Raw genomic sequence first — 20,981 nt, forward strand, 5'->3', positions numbered from 1 at the left:
GAGACCAGCCTGGCCAACATGGTGAAACCCTGTCTCTACTAAAAAAATACAAAAACTTCACCAGGCATGGTGGCACATGCCTCTTGTCCTATCTACTCGGGAGACTGAAGGAGGAGAATCACTTGCACCTGGGAGGCTGAAGTTGCAGTGAGCCAGAATCACATCACTGCACTCCAGCCTGGGCGACAGAACAAGACTCCATCTCAAAAAAAAAAAAAAATAAAAAAAAAAATAAAAAAAAAAAAATTGGAATAATATAGTAGCTGGTAAAAGAGTATCTCCTTTAGATACTCATAAATTTCCCAAGTAACTAAGTTTCAAAGACCTCTTTAATCACTATAGGTAAAATGCAGAATACTAAAATTTCACTGCTGTGAAACAAACTAAAATGTGTTTGACATCTAAAAGCTTTTTGTCATTGAGTAACACAAAGAATTTTTAAAGTTTTTGGTTGATTTCTGCTGAAATTCTGCTTATTACAGTCTTGTTAAAATCCCCCAGGCTTCTGAAGGAAAAGATTCTTTCATTTAAGATATGTACAATTTTTATTTTAAAAAGTCACATAATAACTGGAGAACAAAACAAAAAATAGTTCACTGTTCTCATGGTTTTGTGAAAAGAATGTTTCTGCTGTCTTAAAATAAATGAGGGCTATAAGACCAACTGCTAACCAATCTTTTTGGGTCATGTGACAGATGATGTCTGTAAAGTTCATGGGACCTCAGGGGAAAGGTGCTATATATAAAGACAAGAGCTATTAAAAAGTAAGTGCTTTTGTGGAGGTAAACTACAGTTCCTAGCGTGAGATTCATATTTCCAGCGGCTGAAAATAGGGACCAAGTAAAACACATTTGTTGGGCTTGTCATGCCCGAGACAGTAAGCCCCTCATTTCAGAGTGATGTCCTGTGGAAGGAAACTAATCATTTTCCATCACCTCAGTCCTGCCCTCCATGCAATAAAACATTGCAGCATACTAGACAGCTTCCACAACTGGGCACAGATCTCTGGCCATGCTGCTTTATGGTTCTCGGCTTCTTTGTCCTCGGGCCCTACTTTCTGGAGCCTCGTGAGCTTGGGTTCTCAAGGGTTTGTGTTTCTCCCCCTGCATGACTTTAGTTACCATGCCAGTGTTTCTGACCAAATATCCTGTTTCTTTTCTAAGCCCCATCACTTTATCAAACTGTGGGGCATGACAGTGTCTTCTGCAAAGTTTTTAGAATGTCAACACTTTAAAAAATCTCTATCTCCTTTAAACTTCTTTATCCCTAACACACCCCAATCATATAGAAAAATGGATTTCTTCTACTGTTATATGTTACCAGGAGTTGTACCCACATTTTATTTATTTTTTATTTTGAGATGGAGTCTCGCTCTGTTGCCCAGGCTGGAGTGCAGTGGCACGATATCTCGGCTCACTGCAAGCTCTGCCTCCCAGGTTCACACCATTCTCCTGCCTCAGCCTCCCAAGTAGCTGGGACTACAGGTGCCCGCCACCATGCCGGGCTAATTTTTTTTTAGTAGAGACGGGGTTTCACCATGTTAGCCAGAATGGTCTCGATCTCCTGACCTCGTGATTGGCCTGCCTCGGCCTCCCAAAGTGCTGGGATTACAGGCGTAATCCACCATGCCTGGCCATAACCACATTTCTTATCCACAGAAAACTCTCAACTCATAGTTCATATCAGTGTGTCAGGGTACTGCTGCTAATAGCCCTTCCTGGATTTTATTTTTCCAGCATGTCTTTTTTTCCCCCTTTACTTATGAGCCACAGAATCCTATGCTTGTTTGTACATATTTTTACATTTGTCCCTTCCTTTGATTTTTCACACATTACCAATAATATATAATTTTCAATATATAATATTGGCAAAGTGGCTTTTTTAAAAGATTGCTCTTTTAAATGTCAGTAAAAAGAAGAGATGAGAAAAGTCCCGCAAAGGTATTGTACACCAAACAATATTCCGGGGTTAAACAGAACCCCAGAATTACTGTGAAAAATCACTCCAAAATCTTATCCTGTTCTCTACAAAGAAAATTTTAATACTTAAAAAAGTTTAAAATCCCAGCTTTTCCTCATTTTTGTTTGAATTTATAAAGCAATGTAAACCATTTGAAACCATTTGAAAAACAAGAATGTAATAAGGAGGAACACTGAATTTCCATTTGTGATACTTCAAGTCTGTGTACTTAAGTCTGGCAACAGGTCTGCGCTTTTACAATGAAACTAAAAAAGACACAAAATTTTCATCAAAGTATAACAAAATTGAAATTTGTAGCTAGATTACAATATACTTAAGATTATAGAAAATTTAAGTACATATTGAATTTAAGTAGACAAGATTCTATCTTCCCCACGTTCCTTAAAATCTGATATAAAAATGATCTATTCTGTATTCTGGGTGGTGAATTCTATACTTTTCAAATGATCAGTTTGTAAAAAGGGTACAATTCTAGTATAATGTAGAGTCATAGAATCCATAATTTCACAGTACCAGAATCAAATTTAATCACAGGTTGAAAATAAGTGAAGATCAGATAGATGTGTAGCTGTGAGACAACGCACTGATTTGACTACTGCTAAGGAGTCCATAATGGATACTGCAAAAGTCTTTTTGTAAATGAAGAAAAGATAATTTGTGCACCAGTTCCATCACAGGTGTTTTGGGTTAAGCAGTCAATTACTGTGGGTTTAGAGGAGAAAAAAACAAACTGGAATGTATGCTAACATCTCAAAATGCTATCAACGTTTAGACTCTGATAAATCCTCAAATGAATGTTTTTCAAACTGTGTATCCTAGAGGGGAACTCAATGATCATATTTGGAACCACTTATCCTTATAACATCAACATGTGTCTGAAGAGCTGTTTTATGTCAGAATCTCCTTTAATAACTGTGTTTAAAGAAATAAACATTTTGAAAGTCACATTTTCCAAAAGGAGTGGTCTGAAATACAAAACCAGTGAGTTTGGGATAGAGCTTTGCTTTGCCAACCTACCTTCCCTGTGACTATAAATGGGAAATAGTTTCAGTTGTGTTCTTAGGCAAATGTGACCACAATAGCCTGACCTCAGTACTTATTTGAAGTCATTTGGGTTAGAGTAGCAGATCTAGAAGGACTGAATCTCCAGCCTCAGTTATGACAAAATTTAGTAGTTCAGAGCTCCAGCCTCATCTACGTCCTTTTTGATCTCTGCATGAATATAATAATAATTTCTTAGAAGATATAAGTCCAATCCTATCTTTGTTCTACTGAGTTAATAAAACTGTAAAATAATATGCCCACATATTTGCTGCTTAAATTGTTTCTCACTGAGATTTCTGTACAATAATTTTGAGGAGAAAATAAGATGAACAAAGTATAAATAGTTCTTCAAAAACTTTTCATGAGCAAAGATTTAATTTTTTTTGTTTTTGTTTTTTGTAAATCAAAAAAGATGATATCTATGCCAATAACAAACTCTGGATGCCTACAATTATATCGTTACCACTTTCATTTCATAATCCAAGTATTATATGACACCCAAACCTGAAATAATTGGGAATAAACAATGTTTCTTTGGGTCTCACTGCCACCAGCAAGATGACTGAAATGTTGGTACATCCTTCAAGAGCCTTTTCAGTCTCCTCTCTGCTGTCTCCTCTTCCCTCCCATTTGTGTGTTTAAGCTTGAACAGCTCTCAGCAACCAAGCTTTTTACCTCCTATTACCACCCCATCCATTTGGCAGATCACATCCCTACCCTCTTTCCAGTGTCCACATCAAGACGTGGATATCATACAAGGGAATTTTTCTCTTGCAATTGGAGCCACTTTATCCCATCACTGGCATTTTCTCTTGCTTTGGTATAGTTATTGATGCACATTGGAACTCCCAGTGTTGTCAGATTGCTGCTCCACTCAGCTTTGAGCTGGTACTACTTTCTGAAGTCAAAGCTGATGACTAATATGGAAGATCGTTTTGGAGCTCATTCTGTTGCTGCCATCCTGACCCAATGTGGAACTGCTCAGAAGCCATTCTTCTTATATAGAGAGAATCTTTGTTCACCACTTGTGTCACAGTCTGTTAATGAAGTTCCAAAGTAGTGCTACCTTGCCTTCCCAGTATTTTAGAGACTTTGGGTACAAAGGATATATTAGATTTTCTTTGATTCCCTTTCTTTCTAGGAGTTAAGCATGCATCTATTGGAGCTGTGCCAAAAGTAACTCTGAGATACAGACTTAAAAAAATCACTGTGGCTCATCTTTTTCTTAAGATGACTTCTTGCCCACGAAATTGCTCAATATTCTTTAAATATATGTTTGGTGAATCAAATCTATCACCGTTCTAGCTATGCCTGAATGTGTCTGAATCCTAAGGTGACTAAGCTTGGGCTCAAGCTGGTATCCTTACCATCCTTTATTTTAATGTTCTTTTTGTTACCTCACCCCCCTTTTCATTTCCACTGTATATTCAATGCTTAATCTTTATGTATATTTTTAAAGTAGAAACTACCCTAAAACAAGAATCAGCTTTGAAAATTAAATCCATGGTGATACACACACGTAAAGGTAATGTGTTTCTAAATCAAAATGCTTTAGGTAAGCTTCTTCAGTTATATATTTGCAATATCTAAAGCATACCGTATGTTTAATTATACTATTTAAAAAGTTCAAATAAAGTTTTATAAAGAATTTACTATTTTTTAATACATGCAGTGTAGTCTAGGTTTCTATCAGTACTTTACTAAAACAACTATTCAGTCTTTGAAGAGGTTTAGTGAGCATAATCAATATAAGTGTATTCTGTCTGAAAGACTAGGTCAAATAGTTAATGCTTCTATGGTATAGCTCAAGACCAAGGGTAACTGAGCAAGCATTAACTTATGGAATCTTAATAGTCACCCCATTGCTGAAGTAAAAAGGAAACCAAGAGGAAACTTAATAATATTAAAAGTTATTTTAAAGGGAGTTCACATTGGTTTGAAGGGTACTTTGCTTCACATACAATATCCACCTTTGTAAAACCTAAGAAACCCGTATTTGTAACATACACACATCTTTACAGTTTTTAGAACATAAATCTTCAGAGCAGTATTATTTCTCCACAGATAAAAATTAAAATATTGAAAGTCTTTGGAATAATAACAAAAGAAACCCCTTTGCAACCCAAAGGAAACTTGGAACTTCTTGTTAAGTGCTTATTTAACTATAAAAGAGTCAGTGTGTGTTGTAATGAATGGAAAATTGATTTTATTGTATTCCATTTATGAACATCTCACAGCAACCTATTTCAGTATTAGAAAGATCATATATTAAAAATAATTTCTGCAGTCATCAATGTATACAGGTTAAAATTTAGTTCCTGTTAAATTAACACTTCATTAAAATATCAAAATAAAAGCTTCGACAAATACTTTTTTATGTTGTACTCCAAGACAGAAAAAAAAAAGAAAAAATTTAAAGAACAGATTGCCAGTTATTCTATTCTGTAACAGTTAAGTTTCTCAGTTCTTTTTTTTTTTTTTTTTTTTTTTTTTCTTTTGCTGAGCTCTCTGTCACTGGAAACATCTTAAACCAATTTCAAGTGCTACACCTGAATAAACATGTTGTAAAAGTGTTTATGTATTGAAGTGGGTCAGTTCAAGGTATGGTATTTGGCTGGAACTTCTAATTTCTCTTTTTACAGTGAAAGGGCTGCCAGAAGGAGGAAGTCTGAGCTGAATTAATACATTTGTTACAGTGGAAGTAGAATGGAAACTGCTCTGACCACAAATCAAACTGCCTCTTTCATTTATGCCAGTGATAGAGTTTTTCTAAGAAATATAGACTCTGGCATAGTGCCACTGTAAGTTTGCATTTAAAAGAGAAATCTATATGCTTTGTTTAAGGTTTACTGCTTTGATTATTTGTAAGTCCCTTCTCTGGTAGGACTGAGTATAGTGGCATTTGTGAGGCAGATGGCCATTTTAATACTTGTAGGAATTGAACAAGTTTTCCCAGTAGTTTGTAGGACAATTGTGGAGGATACCTATGCTGTCTGAATTGATGCAGCCTTTTTTTTTAACCAATACCTCCACATTTAAAGGACCCCTGTGTCCCTCTCGACAGCTGCACAGCCTCATGCGACACGGTCTCATTTTCTGACAGTAGAAGGTCTCTGCACAATAGAAGTACACACAAAAGTTTTTATGCTGCCAAAATAAATTTCGTTAAGAGTGAGGGCTTATTTGCTAAAATGCCATTGATGCCATTTCGGGGACTTGCTTTCCTTTTCTTTCTTCTAAGGTGGGTCAGGTTTTATAACGGAGTGAGTGAGGTTGCTCCACAATCTTTACTGAATAAATATTTTAAGAAAACATGCACATCTCTCATGGGTCAATCATGAGAGTCAATCATGCACGTATTTCAAACCACATTATATAGTATTCTTAAAAGATTGCTAACTTCTGTATCTAGAGTAGCAACTTTGCGTAAGATACAAGTAATTCTTAACTAAATTTACAATTTAAGGTTAAATAGTTTGTCATCTTTGAATGATTTTCATTGAGCCAGATATCAATGGTTTTCTTTTCCACATATATAGAAAATATAATTTTCAGTGATTATTGTAAATTGGAAGAGCCTAATAAAAACTATTAAAAGAGGATACTGTTAATACCTAACTCTAGGGCATTTGTGGAATCAAATTAAATAATGCATGGAAACTACTTAGAAAAATGCCTAGCACAGCAACCACTCCAAAGTGATTTGACATAGTTGTAAGTATTATTATTATTACTAACCACATGGGAGAGGTACTTTATCAACTTTATCTCTAGGGCACCTTGACTTTTAACTCACTCCTATATAGGTGCTGGTTGTGTCCCTTTTCATTGATATATAACCACATCAAAGAACTCATAAGGGTCTGAGGCACAGGCTAGTTTATAGGCAAATTTGAGTCTCGAAGCTTATTTGGATTGTTTTTTCTTCTTTCTGAGAGTCTCCAGGCTTGGTTTGCCTCTTCTGAATTCCTTTCGGTAAACATTTAGGTGTGTCAAAACTCAGAAGGGGAGGAATTCCAAAGTTTCTGTGTTTATTTCACAATACTTCATATTGATAATTATCAGGTTGGTGCAAAGTTAATTGCAGTTTTTGCCACTACTTTTAATAGCTGCGGGTTAAAGCAGACCTCCATCCCCAGACTAGGCTTCCAGAATGACTTGTGAAGAGCTTTAAGTATAGTGCAGCTTAGTAAATGTTGCTGGGCACTGGCCAGAGGTGAAGGTGGAAAGGCTATCAGCACTAATTAACACTTGAAAGGTTTCGAATAGGCTGGAGAAAGTAGAAACCCTGCCAAGTATTCGGCTTTTACAACTTGAAGGAAAATTATAGGGCATTTAGTGCAGAAGAGCCCATAGCTAATATTTTTTAAGTTGCTATTTAATGTGGACATTTCCAGGCGAATGAGTAGTCAAATCTTCCAATTTATAATATTCCTAACTTCAAGGTCTCAGAAGCTATCAGTGAGTGAAAGCAGCTGGAGGGTGTTCTGTGGTGGAAGAATGATGCAAGATGAAAAACCATGCATGGATGATGGTCTGTCATAGTAAGCCTCAATATTTATAAGAATCTTGGCCTGTAAGGAAGGCATTCTGATACAGTTTTAAAACTTTTCCCCTTTTCAAAGTACCCTCAGAATTCATTCAACGTCAGGTAATTGTTCTTTCTTTTTCATGAACCAAGTGCTTTTGTATTACGTTCTAGGACGTAGTATCAACGTAAAATCTGCTGGACTTGTGGGAAGACAGGGACCTCAGTCAAAACAACCTTTCATGGTGGCCTTCTTCAAGGCGAGTGAGGTACTTCTTCGATCTGTGAGAGCAGCCAACAAACGAAAAAATCAAAACCGCAATAAATCCAGCTCTCATCAGGACTCCTCCAGAATGTCCAGTGTTGGAGGTAAGAATAAACCCAAGCAGCAGTTATGCACAGAGAGTTATGGGGTCGTATGTTGCAAATCAAGTAGCCACAATAAATTTACCCTCTGTATATACCTTCAGATGGTATATTAAATCTTCCAGTGATGTTTCTAGCATCCCAGAATGTTTCATCAGTGAATCACTCAGTAATTCATTTTAAAATACGTATGAGTTGCTTTCGTATGTTGAAAGATTCAGTTCAAATTCAAATCAAGATGGCAGTAATAGAAATATGAAATGGCTAGATCAACAAAATCTCGCCAGAACTGAGCTACACAACTTGCTGAGCTAACTTCCTCAGGGCCTCAAAAATGGATGGGCAACCAGGTAAATTAAACATAAAATCCTTTCTTTAGTACTTAAGGCAATACATTTGAATTATGCCACTCAGTTTTATTTTTCTGAAATTAGCAGTAGAATGACATGGAGAAGACAATGATTAAAACAATATTTATCTTTTTATTTGGAGGACTGTTATCTAGATACTTTTCTTCAGGTGTGTCTACACACACACACACACACACAATCTTTCAACAAAATATTGCAAATGCACAACTGATGTCAAAGTCCTTGCAAATTAATCTTTTAATTATAGGGGGATCAAATTTCAATTGATCAGAAAACATCTAACTGCCAAAATTTGTAGTGGCTTAATCCTATTATTTATACCAAGAAGTACCTTGTTTAGTCCAGGATGCAAACAGTAAGCTATTAGATGAAAATGGTGGCTATTTTAGTCCAAAAAATTGATTTTGTTTATAAAAATAAATTTGAAGGGGGAACTCATCCTGGTACATCTCCATTTAGCACCACATACTTATCTATTTGTCAACTATGCATTATTCTGTGTTAACGGCCAATTTATGCATAGTACTCTGCCAGGAACGATGGATGAACTGATAAACAAAAGAGTCATGATTCCTATATATATTATTTTAGCAAATTGAAATTCTAACTTCAAACAGTCTTTGCCATTATTCCTAAAATCTTCATTTTTTCCAGGTTACTTAAAAATGACAGATCATATGTCAGCTATTTATTACTCAAACATGCATGAGTTTTTAGATGAGAAATAGATGAAGACTTTTGTTTGTTTTTATTTGCTCAGAGATGTTCCATAAAATTACTAAGTGGAATTCACTGTACTCTTCCTAAAGGGAAGGCACCAGGAGAATCATGTTAGAAAGAAGTCCTATTTGTGTGTTAAGCAACAGAAGCAGGAGGGAAGATTTCTGTATGGAATTGTATTATACTGAATTAAATGCTACTTATAAAGTGATGTTTTAAAATAATTTTCCAACAAAGAAATTTTAGTAAAGCATGACACTAGTGCCTTATTACAAAGCTATTTTTTAAAGATCTTCACAAGATATTTAGTTTGGCAAAAAGTTGTAATTACTTAATATGAAAGGTGGAGAAAAATAACTTTCTAAGACCTTTTCTTCCTGGTAAATACTAGGCTGTCAAACTTGTATATTTTTCTTTTCATGTAGAATGGTTCTAAGTTCAGTTGAAATGTTTTTAATTTAATGTAGCAGCCTGTATTTAAAAAGTTTTGCTAAACCTTGAATAGAATAGTAAATAATTTTGGAGGAAATTACAAAGGGAAAAGTAGAAGTCACATACTTATTATGAGAGCTCATAATAACTCTGGCAGAGGTGTTCCAGTGACTGAAATCATCAAAGTCCTTTTCCCTATTGGTTAACTCTATTTATCTTCTCTTCCTGACCACAAGAAACAAATGTACGTCTATAGCCAGAGATGAATAAAACACATGGAGCAGAAATCATGTAACTTTTCACCAGTTTCCTAACACCATTTAGAGTACAAAATTATTCTAATATAGACCAATATTTTCTTTCTGAAATTTTGTCATTGGCAACCATTTCTGTGAAATATGTGGTAGATGGTTTTGGAGTGTGTTCATATTTTGATAATAAGAAGAAAGAAAGTAGCTGGTTTGTGTCTATAAGACTTAACCTTTCAATAGGTAGTAATCAAGCAGTCTGGGAAAATCCTCATAGGATTTGGCCTAAAAGACAGGGCTTTAAGGAAAGGGAATGCTAATATAAACAGAACATTTGACACTTTGGAGACTTGAAATGCCAGTGAAATTTAAAAATTATCCAAATATAAATAACAAAGTTGTATAGTAACAAGATTTTACAATAAAATATTGTGCAAAGGCTCTATGAATAAGAAGGGGTGGGGTGGGGATGGAGTTAGGGAGGAAAGTTGTATTGCAGGTTTGCTTGATTGCAAGTTTTTTTGCAAAGCATATTGTCAAATGTTGAAAATCTCCATTAGTAGAGAAGAATTAAAACTCAAGTCATATCTGCTTTCTTTATCCCATTTCTTTTCTACTTCAACGATTCTTGCCTTCTGACTTCCCAGTGTTCTTTTCTTCTTTCATATTCCTGTGGGAGAGCATAGAACAGTAACCAGCACAAAATAGGAGTCCCCAACATACTTGTTGAGTAAATTAATGTGTTGACAGCATAGGAAAAACTAACTTCCTTTTTCAGGTAAATGTATATAGAACCATTACTTCCAGGTTTCCTGCAGAAACTGCCCGGCCCTGCTTGTTCCTCTTCAGGTTTTGGCAAGATGGTTGAGCAGACACATTGTGGAAGATATTTCCTGTTTCATGTTGAGGCAGCACAAGGGGTATTTCTTTGAATTTGTGTATGAGAGGAAGAAAAATGGAGCTAATAGCTAAATTCTAAGCTAGCTATTCTTGAAGATATAAAGGCACTAGGTTGATACGATTTTTTAAAAACCTCCAGAACATGATGCTGTTTGAAGGAGTATATTCAGTGTTGAAAAGAATAGAGTACAGGCATACGATGTTTTATTGCATTTTCCTTTGTTGTGTTTCAAAGATAATGTGTTTTTTTACAAACTGAAGTTTTGTGGCAGTCTTGTGTTAAGCAAGTCTATTGGTGACATTTTTTCCAACAGCATTTGCTCTCTCAATTTCTCTGTGTCATATTTTGGTAATACTTGCAATATTTCAAAATTTTACTATTATTATATTTGTTATGGTTTATGTTATCAGTGATCTTTGATATTTATTGGTAATTGTTTTGTGGCACCACAAACTTTACCCATATAAGATGGGAAGTAAACGTTATGTGTGTTCTGATTCCTCCAACAATCGGTCATTACCCCATCTGTCTCCCTTTTCTTGGGTTCCCTATTCCCTGAGACACAACAATATTGAAATAAATTCAGTTAGTACCCCACAATGGCCTAAAGGTGTTCAAATGAAAGGAAGATTTGCATATCTCTCACTTTAAATCAAAAGCTAGTAATGATTATGCTTATTGATGAACACATGTTGAAAGTCCAGATAGACTGAAAGCTAGGCCTCTTGTGCCAAGCAGTTAGTCAAGCTGTGACTGCAAAGGAAAAGTACTTGAAGAAAATTAAAAGTGTGACTTCGTCAACACAATAATGATAAGAAAGTGAAATCGTTTTCTTGCTGATGTGGAGAAAGTTTGAGTGGCCTGGATGGAAGATCCAACCAGCCACAACATTCCCTTATACCAAAGCCTAGTACAGAGCAAAGCCTTGACTCGCCTCAATTCTGTGAAGGCTGAGAGAGGTAAGGAAGCTGCAGAAGAAAAGTCTGAAAGTAGCAGATGTTGGTTCAAGAGGTTTAAGGAAAGAAGCTATCTCCATAGCAAGAAAAGTACAAGGTGAAACAGCAAGCATTGATGAAGAAGCTCTATCAAATTATCCAGGAGCTATATCTAAGTAATCACTGATGAAGATAGCTACACTGAACCACAGATTTTTAATGTAGATTAAGAAGCCTTATTGGAAGAAGATGTTATGTAGAACTTTCACAGCTAGAGAGGAGTCTATGGCTGGCTTCAAAGCTTCTGATAATCTGACTCTCTTGTTAATGGGCTGATATACCTGATGAGATTAAGTTGAAGACAATGCTTATTTACCATTCTGAAAATCCATGGACCCCTAAGTATCATGCTTAATCTACTCTTCCTGGGCTCTGCAAATGGAACAACAAAACCTGGATGAACAGTGCATCTGTTGATAGCATGGTTACTAAATATTTTAGGCACACTGTTGAAACCTATTGTCCAGAAAAAAGATTGCTCTCAAAATATTACTGCCCATTGACAATGTGCTTGATCACCCAAGAGCTCTGATGGAGATACACGAGTAGATTAATGGTTTTTATCATGCTTGCTAGCACAACATCCATTCTGCTGCACATGGATGAAGGATTAGTTTTGACTTTCAAGTTTTATTATTTTAAAAATTTATTGTGTAATACTATAGCTTCCATAAATAGTGATTCCCCTGCAGGATCTAGGCAACCTTCTGGAAAGGATTCACCATTCTAGATGCCATTAAGAACATCCGTGATTTCTGAGGGGTCGAAATATCAACATTAACAAGGGTTTGGAAGAAGTTGATTCCTACCTCTTGGATGAGTTTGAGGGGTTCAAGACTTCAGTGGAGGAAGTCATTGCAGATGTGGTAGAAATAGCAAGAGAACTTGAATTACAAATGGAACCTGAAGATGTGACTGGATTGCTGCAATCTCATAATAAAACGTGAATGAATGAGGAATTGCCTCTTATGGTTGAACAAAAAAAAGTGGTTTCTGGAGATAGAATCTTCTCCTGGTGAAGATACTGTGAATACAGTTGTAATGACAACAAAGGAATTAGCATTTTAAATAAGTTTATTTACTAGAGTAGAGGCAGCATTTGAGAGGATCGACTCCAATTTTAAAAGAAGACCTACACAAAGTAAAGTGCTATCAAACAGCCTTGTACACTACAAAGAATCTTTTGTGAAAGGAAGAGTCAATCAATGTGACAAATTTTATTGTTGTTTTTTAAGAAATTGCCACAGCCACGTCAACCTTCAGCAATCACCAACCTCATCAGTCAGCAGGTATCAACATTGAGGCAATACCCTTTATTAGCAAAAAGATTACAACTTGCTGAAGACTCTGATGATCACCAGCATTTTTTAATCAATAGATTATTTTTAACTAAGGTATGTACACTTTTAAACATATAATCCAATTCCACACTTTTAATAGACTGCAGTATAATGTAGCCATAACTTTTACATGCTCTGAGAAACCAAAAAAAATTGTGATACTCACTTTATTGTGATGTTCACTTCATTGCAGTGGTCTGGAACTAAATTCAGAGTATCTCCCCAGTAAATGTCTCTGACATATGCCTGTATGAAGAATCCAAAAGAAGTAACAGAGCAAATGGCAAGTCCTGGATCATTACAGAACTGCTAAGAAAGGTTGCTTATTGTATGCTGGATACTGAGAATCTTTGATAAAGAATCCAATCATGTAGTGGCCCTGCCTACATCCATGGTGATTTCGCAGGGCAAGGCTTTGGCATACAGGTGCTCTTCAACTTACAATGGGGTTATATCTCAATAAACCCAACAAAAGTTTACAGTACCATAAGCTCAAATATCATAGCTTAGCCTAGCCTCCCTTACACATGTCCAGAACATTTACATTAGCCTACAGTTGGGGAAACTCATCTAACAAAAGGCCTATTTTAAAATTAAGTTTTGAATATCTTATGTAATTTATTGGACACTCTACTGAAAGTGGAAAACAGAATGGTTGTATGGGTGCTTTCAGTATGATTTCTACTGAATGTGTATTGCTCTCAAACCCTTACCAATTTAAAAAATCATAAGTCAAAGCATTGTGAATCAGATACAATGCATAGTTACTAAAATGGAAACATTCTGCTCTCATTCTCAACTTTGATAGGCACTATCTCTTGCCTAATGAATATAATGTAAATTTATGCCTCTTGGAACAACAGATATTAGTCAAAACAAGAAGAGAATTAATTGAAGTTATTTCCATAGAATATTTTATATAATATACATTTTTAGTATTTAGAAATAATAAAATGGAAAAGCTAAACTTCTCCCTTGTTTACCTAATCCATACATAATAGATTCCCTTAGTATGCTGATATCAACATGGTACAAACCTCTCTTTCATCTGAGAGAATACATTTTTGTTATATGCTTTTAATTACATGAGTTATATATTTTAAAGGTTTAATAAACAATGATTAGCTATATTTCAAATAATGTGAGCTAATTGTTTTTAACTGTTGTCACATAGTATTAGCATCAGTTTATTTAATCATGTCAATCCAAAAAGACATTTTGCTTTTTTCCAAGTTGGGACTCTCAAAATAAATGCTGTACTGAAAATCCTGCAATGCTGCACAAATGAGAATATTTCTAATCCACATAATTGTGACAGTAACTAATATTAAAAATTGTTATCTGTGACCTAAATCATGAAAAATTTTGGAAACCCCTCCTGAAATAAGTATTTTGATGCATATAATATGTTGTTAGCTAGCTCTATCTATAAATTTATCTATCATCTATCCATCATTTAATATGACTTCACTACTTACTAGTTGTATACTCTTGCACAAGATATGTTACCTCTCTCTGACTGTTTCTTCATGTTTAAAGTGGGAATGTTAATTATACCTGCCTTGCAGAGCAGGATTACATGAGTTGTGAGGATTAAATGAGTTATTATATATAACTAATATAAAATAGTGGTACATGGTAAATGCTCATTAAGAGTTGAACATTATAATGGCTTTTATAGAACTGGTATGCAAAGAGTTCAAACTCCTACATCAGAGAAAACTGCAAGTTCACACTCTCTCTTATAAGTACCCATACGTGTGGTCACAGGATTTCTTATCTTTTGATACTCTAGAAACGAGAAATTTTAGAATCTTTAACCTAATTTGGCTAATCTATATTAGCAATTAACTACACACCTTAAAAAAGACTTGCCAATAGACATTAAGGCATTGTGTCTGTTGTCAAGTTTCTCTCTAGGAAAAATTCACAGGGAGAATATATCTGGGTATAATTTTTTATAAGTAATATTTATTCAGTATCAAATAAACTCCCATTATATGCCAGGCACAGCATTATAAAACTATATGCTATGTACTATATTAACTATATGGTCCAAAATACTACAGGAGGGACTTATCTGAGAACAAACAGACATTTTCCAGAAATACAGACATGGATGAAACCATTTCAGATTGTAGAAAGGAAAGGGCTCTACAGTTGTAGAGCCATGAACCATTTTCAAATGGCTGGGGTATGCATGTATTTTTATGTGAGAGGACTGTGATATCAGCTAGGAAATTATTCAGGGGCCAAATCATAAAGAGTAGGGTATGTGATGATAAGGAGCAGTGATGTCTTTGCATAGGCAATTGGACAAAGAAGAGCCGTAATCAGATATGCATTTTAAAAAGTTAATTTTGGCCACAGAGTGCAGAGTGGAATGCCAAGGGTGGAGACAGAAAACTCAAATAATGATTGGAGTCTAGTATAATACTCCAAGCAATGAAGATCATAGATTGGAGAGAGATATGTAGGAACCAAAACACACGGGGTAGGGCCAGCAGGGGTTTGAAGAGGATGGATAACCCAGCACTCTGGAGAGGGGAGTGTTGAGAATAAGTGGAACGTGTAGGGAAAAGATGTAGCTATAAGCCAAATTGTTAGATGTAGGATGAGGCTGACCAAATGCCACAGGAAACAAAGAAAGCAAAAATAATAAAATGGAGCCTCCTTGGGGAACATCAATACTGTAAGTATAGGCAAAGGAGAAAAAGCAATTCCATAAAATAAGCCAAAAGAATATCATCAGAGACGTCAAAGAGGAGCAGGGGTAAAGTGTTATTTTAGAATCTAAGGTTACCAGAAGAAGACATTGAGGAAGGATGAGGCAAGCAAGAGTGCAAAGGGCTTCCAACAGGATACCTAGATTAAATAGTGAAATTGATCAACTAATGGGGCTTTGTGGATCCACTTAATACAGAATCTGAGGGGAAAAAAATGAAAATTAAGAAGCTTACTAAATTTTCTGTCCTGGCCACTAGGTGAATGATGGTCCTATTAACAAAAATAGTGAATACTGAGTGTGAGGTCAGAAGTAGAAATAGTGAGCAGGAGGCATCAGGGAACTGTCCTTTAGAGGTGTCTGGCAAATTCAGGTTTGTGGATAGATTTTTATATGAAGGAGCTCTAAAGTGTGGACGTTAATTACATGATCAACATAGATACTTTGCTGAGCAGAGGTATGCAAACACATTAGAGAGTTATTTTGTGGTGTTTTGTGTCACACGTTGGTACCTACACAAACACAAAATTGTGTTAATATATCTACAAAATAAACAACAGTAATTACTACTGACTTGTGTGTAAATTCAAGTGAATAATTCACTGGGTATAGAAGATAATGATTAAGCTAGAGCAACAATAGCATTTTAAAGTCCCTTATCTTTGGGTAGGATTGTTATTTATTTTTGGGTTTGTCATGAATTTTTCTACCCCCAAGGTCATATAAAAGTTCGTATTATGATAGTACCATTCTTGCTTTTTCAACTCTTGTACTTCATTCGTCATTTTAAATTTTTATAAATAAATTAAGGTCTTCTGTCCTGATGCTTTAGGTGTCAACTTCCTTTTTCCCTTTTTCTCTTTGGGAAATAAGAGTGAAAAAATAACATCTCCTCTTTTGCTTTGAAGCAGCAGCATATCATATTTGGCTCATCTAGGCTGTTGTCATGGTTAAATATTAAATTTTATTTCTATTTTTATTTGCTTTTATAGCTATATCTGTGTTTCATCCCCTTAAGAAACTAATACTATGTTCTGAAGAAAAAAAATGGTATATGAAGGTTTTTGGACTTGATTGTCTCTTGTCCAGTTCACAGCAAGTCTATCCCATGTTTTTTGTTTTTTGTTTTTTTTCAGGAACTAGTATGCAGAGCTTTGAAAGTCCATGCCGATTTCAGGAATTTGTTTTCATTGATACATAATAATTATACATATTCATGGGGTACATGCAATATTTTGATAGATGTATACAATGTGTAATGATCAAATCAAGGTAATTAAGATATCCATCACATCAAATATTTATCATTTCTTTGCATTGGGAACATTCCTAATCTTCTAGTTATTTTGAAATGTAGAATTAATTATTGTTAACCATTGTCACCATACTGTGCTATTGAACACAACTGATTTCTTCTGTACGTTTTTTAAAAAGCTGTATTTTTTTATCCATTAGCCAGTTCTTGTTCCCCTCTTTCTGCTACCATTCCTAGCTTTTGGTAACCACCATTCTACTCTCTTATCTTCATGAGATCAATTTTTTTTTTTTTTAGCTTACACATATGACTAAGAACATGGGATATTTGTCTCTCTGTGCCTGGCTTACCTCACTTAACATCTTCCAGTTTCATCCATGTTGCTCTAATTGACAGAATTTCATTCTTTTTATGGCTGAATAATAAGCCATTGTGTATATGTACCACATTTTCTTTATCCATTCATCCATTGATGGACATTTATGTTGCTTCTGTATCTTGTGAACAGTGCTGCAATCAATATGGGAGTGCAGGTATATCTTCAACATATTGATTTCCTTTGCTTTGGATATATACCCAGCGGTGAGATTGCTTGATGATATGGTAGCTCTGCTTTCACTTTTGGGAGGAACCTCAAAAAAATGGTTGTATTAATTTACATTTCCACCAACAGTGTGTTAGTGTTCTTCTTATCACATTCAGGATTTTTTTTGTGTTTTACCAACTTTTACCTCTACATATTTATTTTGTTTTTCATGATTTTATTGTAAGACAAAAAAATTAAAGAAAATCAAACTAAAGATTAAATTTATACACTATCTAGAAATTGACCATAAAGAAATTTGCATAAAGTATTTAATGATATTTTTACTATTTTGGCATTGGCTTTCTAACATTTTTACCATTAAGAGACAAAACAGAGAAGTATTATTGATAACACCTGCACTATGGATAAGACATGTTGGTTTACTTTTTCTAGTGTTGATTGTAGAACATTTTAATAATTTATGCTATGACTTTTCATTTGTAGGCAGGTTCATTAACAACAGAATTATATCCATTTCATATTAATCTCCTAAAGGCTGCCCATCAGTATTTTAAAAGACATAAATCTAATTTCCTTGCCCTTCCGCCCACAGCTTGTTCTGCCAAGCATTTAGAGTAAACCTAACTGCAGGCTTTTCTAGTTTGGGTACAACATTTACTTCACTCACTATCCATTAATTTTTATTTCTGACAGAATAAGCATATGGTCCTAATGCTCTATGAAATCAGACTCTTGGAACCAGATTCTGTTATAAATTTCATTGCTTGTTACATTTATGTGATGTTATATTATATACATCACTTAGCCTGCATAAAAAGACATATATATGGGACAGATATATTTTGACTTTTAAGTTTTATTTTCTTTATTTTTTATAAACATCAAATTCAAATAACTATATTTGTAGTTTATGGCTTTTCATATAAACATGTATGTGTTATTGGCTACAATGTTGTTATTCATATTTAATATTTTCAATTAAGACAAAGATGAATAAATATTCCCATTATTATCTAAAGCAGAGTTGGAAAAAGTAAGGCCCAATAACCAAATTAAGCCTATCATTTGTTTTTATATGACCTACTAAGAGTGGTCTTTCCATTTTTAAATGTTTGTTGGAAAAGAAGGACAATATTTTGTAGCATGTGGAAATCATATGAAATTCAAATTTTAGTATCCGTACATAAATTTTTTACTGGAATATAGCCACACCCATTCATTTACATATTGTCTATGGTTGCTTTTATACTACAGCAGCAAAATTGAATAGTTGCAGGGGGTACCACTTAGCCTAAAATATTTGCTATCTGTCTCTCTCTCTCTTTTTTTTTTTTTTTAAATACTTTAAGTTCTAGGGTACATGTGCACAGCGTGCAGGCTTGTTACATATGTATACATATGCCACGTTGGCGTGCTGCACTCATTAACTCATCATTTACATTAGGTATGTCTCCTAATGCAATCCCTCCCCCATCCCCCTCCCCACAATAGGACCCAGTGTGTGATGTTCCCCTTCCTGTGTCCAAGTGATCTCATTGTTCAGTTCCCACCTGTGAGTGACAACATGCGGTATTTGGTTTTCTGTTCTTGCAATAGTTTGCTGAGAATGATGGTTTCCAGCTGCATCCATGTCCCTACAAAGGACATGAACTCATCCTTTTTTATGACTGCATAGTATTCCATGGTGTATATGTACCACATTTTCTTAATCCAGTCTGTCACTGATGGACATTTGGGTTGATTCCAAGTCTTTGCTATTGTGAATAGTGCCGCAATAAACATATGTGTGCATGTGTCTTTATAGCAACATGATTTATAATCCTTTGGGTATATCCCCAGTAATGGGGTGGCTAGGTCAATCTGTCTCTTTAAAGTTTGCTGACCCCTTTGGTCCAAGGCATAGCTAACATTTTTTTTCCTATTTTGTATATCAAGGAGTTTATGAAATCAAACCAATAGTAGAATCAATTATTTCTTTTCTCTAAAAAGGATCGAGGAAATTTATCCATGTCATGTTTAGTGCTAAAGTGCATCTGTCCGTTACCTGAACAAAGTTTGCTCCAAGGGAGTTATTTCCCTAAAGAACCAGAATGTAGAGTCTGAAATAAATCCTCTCTCCTCCATTTCCCATTATCTACTTATTTAATCTGTTTTAATGAAGTTAATTGCATAGTAGGAATAAATAACCTAGAAGAAAAATACCTTGATTTCAAAATTTAATCATTAGCTTGTTTTCTAGATTAACAGTAAACAAATAATTACTTGAAGTAACCATGAGAAGTAAGGCCCTCTGTGGTGGGCTCCTTTGATCTCTAATGTGCCTACACTTCTGTTAGAGGTTGAGCGTAATTCAACTGGAAGGTGACACTTTAACAAAAACTGTGAAACAAATTATTTTTTAATTTTATTTCTTTAATATTTTATATTACAAATAAAGTGGACTAGTTTTTCGAATGTTTGTACAAAATGTGAGCAAACCTCAGGTAAGACGACAATGAAAAATGTTCCGTAAATCTCTGTGTTTCTTCAGTATTTTACTTTATTCCAGGTGCAAGATTGAAATTCTGCATTTATATTTAATCATTTAAAACAATTATAAAAAGTTATGGATATTTCAGATTACATTCCAAAATATGTAATGATGGTATTTCACTCGCCTCAAATCCCTTGTGGAACACTATGAGAAATTTGTCCATTAACTCCTCAGATACTTTTTTGAATGTTTGTTGTATGCCAGGCACTGTTCCTGGCACTAGGGACACATCAATGAGCAAAACAGAGCTAAACAAGATTCTTGCCCTTATGAAGCTTATATTTTAGTGGGAGGAAACAGACAAGAAGCCATGCATAAATTAATGACGAAATGGCATAGTGAAAATTGAGATGAGAAAACATCAGAACAAAGTGAGAGAAATCAGGTGTATCAGGGTGAGAGTTGTAATATTAAAAGGGTAGTGAAGGCCTTGTTGAGATGTTGCTTAAGCAAGGACATGAAGATGCAGGAATTAGCCATGTAGCTATCCAGGGAGAGGGACTAGTGAGAGAAAAGCCTCTAAAGTGGGAGTAAGGCTGACTGTGAGTGAAACAGCAAGGAGGTAGGTGTGGTGGCTAGAGCAAGGTGAAGGAGAAGAAGAGTGACAGGAAATGAGTCAGAGGGATAATGGAACCAAAATGTAGAGAGCCTTGTAACCACTCTGAGAGTATTTCACTCTTAGTGGTATGAGGGCCATAGAGGGACTGGCAGGGAAGTGATGTAATTAGGTTTACTTGTTAAAAGGTCCACTTGACTAGTTTGCTGTAGAGGAGTAAGAGCAGAAGCCGGGAGACTAGCAATGAGGATATTGCAGTAATTCATGCTGGAGATGATGGTGGCTTGGACCAAGACCAATTATGAAGAGTGTGAGAGCAGGTGCATTTTGGACTTAGTGAAGATAGTGTGTGAGATTTCCTGACATTGGATGTGTAAATGAAAGAAAAAAAAAGAGAACTATTTTGATTCTTGTTTTGTTTTGGTTTTTATTTTTTAACC

General features: G+C 35.1%; 1 protein-coding gene across 1 annotated transcript in view; it reads left to right on the forward strand.

Moving 5' to 3' along the window:
* The window catches only part of BMP5 (bone morphogenetic protein 5), a 122,336-nt gene that overhangs the window by 94,107 nt on the left and 7,248 nt on the right, over nt 1-20,981 (forward strand). The window contains exon 4 of the mRNA XM_010387947.2: nt 7,727-7,921. Within this exon, the coding sequence (XP_010386249.1) occupies nt 7,727-7,921 (195 nt within the window). The remainder of the gene's footprint in view (nt 1-7,726; nt 7,922-20,981) is intronic.

Source organism: Rhinopithecus roxellana, chromosome 4 (genome assembly GCF_007565055.1).
Source record: "Rhinopithecus roxellana isolate Shanxi Qingling chromosome 4, ASM756505v1, whole genome shotgun sequence".
Taxonomy (NCBI): Eukaryota; Metazoa; Chordata; class Mammalia; order Primates; family Cercopithecidae; genus Rhinopithecus; species Rhinopithecus roxellana.